Source organism: Tenebrio molitor, unplaced genomic scaffold (genome assembly GCF_963966145.1).
Source record: "Tenebrio molitor unplaced genomic scaffold, icTenMoli1.1 SCAFFOLD_361, whole genome shotgun sequence".
In the NCBI taxonomy this organism is placed as follows: domain Eukaryota; kingdom Metazoa; phylum Arthropoda; class Insecta; order Coleoptera; family Tenebrionidae; genus Tenebrio; species Tenebrio molitor.
Window position 1 is genome coordinate 16730 of NW_027184135.1, and position 5246 is coordinate 21975.

At 66.1% G+C, this 5246-nt stretch overlaps 1 protein-coding gene across 1 annotated transcript; it reads right to left on the bottom strand.

The window, feature by feature from the left end:
- Positions 1-2125: 2125 nt before the first annotated feature.
- On the bottom strand, positions 2126-3584 carry LOC138140839 (tropomyosin-like). The gene is made up of 2 exons (XM_069061740.1): positions 3575-3584; positions 2126-3531 (listed from the first exon to the last, which is right to left on the bottom strand). The coding sequence occupies exons 1-2, from the start codon at positions 3582-3584 to the stop codon at positions 2126-2128; spliced, it is 1416 nt and encodes a 471-aa protein (XP_068917841.1).
- Positions 3585-5246: the final 1662 nt, after the last annotated feature.

Consider the following 5246-nt stretch of genomic DNA (forward strand, 5'->3'; position numbering starts at 1 on the left):
CGCTCCTGCTCGCTCGGCTGGATCGACCGGGCTGAGGAGGCCTGCTCCTTCGAGACCTTGACGACCTCTCCGGGTGGGGTGAGGTCGAAGGCCTCCGTGGTGGTGCCGGTCATGCTCTCTCCTTGGGTTGCAAACGTATACTACGGAATATAGCAGTTGACAGAAACAAGGGCAAACGTCCTACTGAGACTGCGGGTATCGGTGCCCCCGGATTACCTTCCTGAGGTCCTCCAGGGACGAGTAGGGGCGAATCATGTCGCTGTCCGACCCGCTCGTTGCCCGCCAGGTGTGGGCGCGATAGTCAGCGAGCACCGCCTCGATGTCCACGAGGGCCGCACTGACGGTCTGGACGCGCTCGCGAGCACCCACCTTCACCTCCCGTTCTTCTCCGTCCGCGAAGGTGGCCTCCTTGTAGCGGAGGACCTTCCCTTCTCGGGACACGCCAGAGACCCGCCCGAGCGTCACGCGCACCGACTCCTGGGCCTCCCCTTGGACGAAGGCGCTCCGAGACGCGGAGGTGATGACCGCCAGGTCGCCCCTTCTGGTCTTGACGGGCGAGGCGGATCGGCTGGAAGTGCCTGCGGTCATTGAAGGTCTCCTGACTGGTAGTGTCGTTTGTGCTCGATTCAGAACTACGGTAGCATAGTTCTGAATCCACCAAAACTCATCATGTCTTCTTCTGAGCGGGAGGCATAAGTTGGTATCAGCCCTGCTCAGAGAGGAGCGCATAGTCCGCATGCAAGTCCCTGCCGTCTTTCGATCCACCTCGCCCGAGGTGCTCGAAGTCCATAGGGGGAACGTGATCCGAGGCCGATCCGCAACCGCGAAGTGGAGAAACTTCATGGACGAGACCGGCCTAGAGCCAGTCGTCGTCTTCCACCCGCACGGAGCCGTCGTCCCCGGCGTCTACCCGCCACAGGGCGCGTCACTCAAAACCCCGCCCCCAGGGTGGTTCTGGGACTCCGCACGCGGCATGCTCGCGCCCGCCCTCGGGAAGGACCGAGAGCAAGGTGCGGCTGTCATGAACCGGCTATCGGACATGGAGTGGGTCATGAAGCCCCTCCCCGGAGTGGATGGCCTAGCCGCCCTGCGCGGCATCACGTGCCTCGACTTCGCTGACGAGATCGCACGCCTGGAGGCGGTCGCAGTAGCGCGGCGCGGAGACAGCGCGGCGCTGGAAATCCACCGTGAGGTCTGGCTGGTCATCCCTCAGGATGTGGCAGAACTCGTGGACCAGAAGCACTGGACGCGCAGTCGCCGCTACCTGCTGGAGGAAGCGGTCCTCGCAGGAGAACCCACCCTGGCCTCTCTGCTCGCCTAGGAACGCACCTCGGCTCAGAGGCCCGAGACCGCCTCGACCCCGCCGTCGCTGGCGCGCAGGTCGCCCCAGTCGGGAACCTCCTCCTCGAAGCCACCCCTGATGAGGGTCACGACCTCCAGCGGAAGGCCTGCTTCGAGTGCGGCCCGCGCCCTGGAGTACCGCCGCAGAAGGCCCACGCCCTTGCTACCCGGAACGACCCGGGAGGGCTGGCTGTTGTGCAGGTTGTCCGCGAGTTTGAGCACCGGCACCAGAGGAACGGGCACAAGCAGGTCCAGGCCTGCCTGAACGAGGGCCGAGGGCTTGATGAGGTCGGAGGACGAGTAGCGCTCGCGGAGCGTCATCGCCTCGATCCACTCCTGGTAGGTCTCCCCCGAGGTTGCGTCCCTGGTGACCCCTGCGACGGCGCGCACGGAGCGCTGAGGGACCCCTGCATCGAGGAGTCGCTGGAGGGTCCAGTCCGAGTCCTCCACGACGTCATGCAGGACCCCTGCGATCTCGGCGTGCGGCCCGAACGGCTTCAGTGCCGCCGCCACAGCCAGGGGGTGATGAATGTAGTCCACACCGCTCTTGTCGAACTGGCCAGCATGGGCATCGCGGGCGATCTCAACCGCGTCATCGAAGGTGATCTCCATGGCCTCAATCTAGCAGAAAAGCCCTTGCAGAATAGGGGGTTTCGGCACCTCGATCTCCGCCCACCCATCTCCCTTCCCCTGTCCCTAGGCGCTGACACGGACCCGCTCCGCCGACACGAAAGCGCCCCTCCCCCTGGCGTACCAGGAGAAGGGGCGCTTGGTCGCGCTGTGGTCAGCGCCCCGCTCGCACGGTTGCCCGCGAGGTGCCCGTGCTCATGTCCACCTCGATGGCATCCGGGAACGCATCGGTGACATCCGGGATGTGCGAGACCGAGAAGACCGAGAACCGCTCCGAGAGGCGGATGAACACGTTCATCAGAGCGCGCTTCCCCTCGTCATCGAACATCCCCCAGCACTCGTCGGCCACGATGGTCTGGATCGGGGTGCCGGTGCGTCGAGCGATGCACTGCGCCAGCCCCAGTCGGATCGCGAGCGCGACACGGGTCTGCTCGGAGCCGGAGAGGGCGGAGTAGTTCGCCTGGCCATCACTGGTGACGGCGTAGACCATGACCTTCTCGGCGGTGCCGCCGTTCTTGTTCTCGCTGGCCGTGGTGATGAGGACCGAGAGACCGTCATCGCCCAGTTCGGAGATGATCTCGTTCGCCTCCTCGTTCAACTCCTCGATCACGCCCGAGAGGATCATGAAGGGGATGCCCGAGGGCTTGAAGGCGTCCATGAGCACGCCGTAGGTCTCGGACTTCTCGGTGAGTTCCTTGACCGAGGCCTCAGCCTTCTCCAGCGGTGCCTGGAGGGAGGTGAGTTCGGTCGCCACCTGGGAGCGGCGCTGTTGCTCCTGCCAGAGACGGCGAGCGCGGTCGCGGACAGAGGCACGCTCCTGGGTGATCTGCTTGCGGCGCTCCTCTCCACCACGGGTCGCTTCGAGTTCCTTGGTCGCCTTGTCGAGCGCGGCCTTCAGGGTCTCGTGTCGCTTCTCGTCACGCTTCGGCTCGTCCCCGAACTTCTCTGCGGTGGCCTGCGCCTCCGTGAGTGCGGTAGCGGCCTTGGTAGCGGCCTTCTTGCGCTCCTCCAGAGTGGAGGCGAGAGCCTGCGTGTCGTTGAGTTCACGCTGGAGCGCGTCGGTGTTGCGGTGTGCCAGGGAAGCGGTCTTGTGAGACTGCTCCACTGTGGCGCGAGCCTGCTCCACGGAGTTCCGAATCTCGATGGCCCGCGTGCGCAGAGTCGCGACCTCCCTGGCGAGCGCGGCCTCCTCGGAGCGTGCGGTGGTGAGGGTCGCGGTGGTGTCCGCGAGGGCCTGCTGGCGGTCCTTCAGGGTGGAAGCCACGGACTCGGCTGTAGCCAGTTCGTGCTGGATCAGGTCAACGTTCCGCTCCGCCTGCGACTCGTTCCGCTGAGCCTCCCGGACGGCCTCCCGTGCCGTGCCGACAGCGCGCCGCGCCTCTTCGATCCGGGTGCGGAGGGAGTTCAGTTCCTGGGTGAGGGTCTTGGCTGTGTCCTGCGCGGCGTCGTACGCCTTCCGCAGGGCATCGCTCTTCTCCTGCTGGTCGCGAATCTGGGCGTAGGCCTCGTCGTCGCTCAGGGGTCGCTGGCACCCGATGCAGACGCCCTGGCCGGAGTCCACTGACTGCTGGAGCGTGTCGGTGGTGTTCTGAATCTGGGTGACCTGCGCCCATGCCGCATCGGCTTCAGCCTTCGCCTGAGCGATGCGGGCGGTCAGGTTGGACTCGGACGACTGGGCGCTCTCCTGCTCAGTCTCCGCCTTCTTCAGCGCCTGCTGGGCGTCCCCTGCACCCTTGCTCGCGACCTTGACCGCCTCCTGGGCGACACGGAGCGTCTCGGTGTGGGTCTTGACCTTGGAGACGGCTTCCGTGGCCTCAGCGATTGCGGCCTGTTCCTGGGTCGCTCGCGCCTGTGCGCTGTCGGCCAGGGTCTCCGCCTTCCCCCTGGCTCCTTCGGTGCGCACACCGTGGCCACGGATCTCTTCGTAGGCCTCCTCGACCTCCTTGAGGGACGTCTGGGCGCTCTGGGAGTCGCTGTCCGCCTTCTGTGCCGCCTCGCTGGCCTCCTTGAGGGACTCGGCGCACTCATCGACCGACCAAGCGGCCACGGTGGCCTCTTCGACGGCGGTCTTGGTGTTCGACGCCTGCTGGGTGGCGGAGAGGAGGTACTGCTCCATCTGGGCGCGCTGAGCCTGGTACTGAGCGACCTCGCGCTCGTGAGCCTTCAGGAAGAAGTCCACGGCCTCCTGGGCGTGCTGGTGGCGCTCCTTCACCTCGGTGTTATCCCCGAGGGAGGCCAACTGAGTGGCGAGGGTGTCAGCCTGCTCCTCAGCCTCCTTGGCCTGCGCCTCGACCTCGTTGTCCTTGACGTCCGGGAAGGGACCGTCATTCTTGAGGCTCTCGATGCGCGAGCGAGTGTTTTCGAGGTCGTAGGTGGCGCGATCCAACTGGGTGCTCACGCCCTTCTTCGCCTGCTCTGCGCGCTTGGCGAGGTCCGCGAACTTCGACAACCCGAAGGCATCCGCGAGCACGTCGCGGCGCTTCGACGGGAGCAGGTCACAGAAGGCCCCGTAGTCGTTCTGGTGGATCATCCACGTCATCGCCGCCGTCTGCGCGTTCATGCCGAGCAGGGCAAGGATCGTGGGGTCGGTGGTGAGAGGGTTCTTCTCCGTCTCAGCGCGCCACCCGCTCTCCTCGCGGGGGTCGGAGACTTCGAGGATCGCCTCAGGGCTTCCCTTGGCCGTGCGCGAGCGCGTGACCCGGTAGGTGCCGTCTCCGAGATCGAACTCGACCTCCACGGAGACTCGCGGAGCGCCACGGGAGATGACGTCACTGATGAGGTCACTGCGCGAGCGCCCGTACAGAGCGAAGTCCAGGGCGTTGGAGATGAGGGTGCTCTTGCCCGCGTGGTTCTTGCCGTAGATGGCCGTCAGGGACAGGTCCTGGAGGTCCACCTCCTCGCGCTCACGGTAGGACTGGAACCCCTCAAGGGTGATCTTGCGGAGCCTCACTTGGCGTCTCCTTCATCGAGCAGGCCAGCGGCGAGGCTGGCGGCGAGGTTGGCGTTGGCGTCGGGGCGCTTCTCGGACAGCCAGGTGCCGAGAGCCTCGACCGGGTTGATCTTCTCCGGCAGGGTGATGGCGGCGGTCCGAGGGCGGTCCAGAGCGGTCTTCTGGGTGTCGATGATCCGCGCACCGAGGTCGGTGATCTGCTCCAGGACGGAGGCCGGGACCTGCCCTTCCCCGGGAGCGAGGACGAGGCCGACCAGTGCACCCTCATCGAGTGCCTCCAGCCGCTCCTCGGCGTCCACGTCGGTCAGGTTGATCGAATGCATCT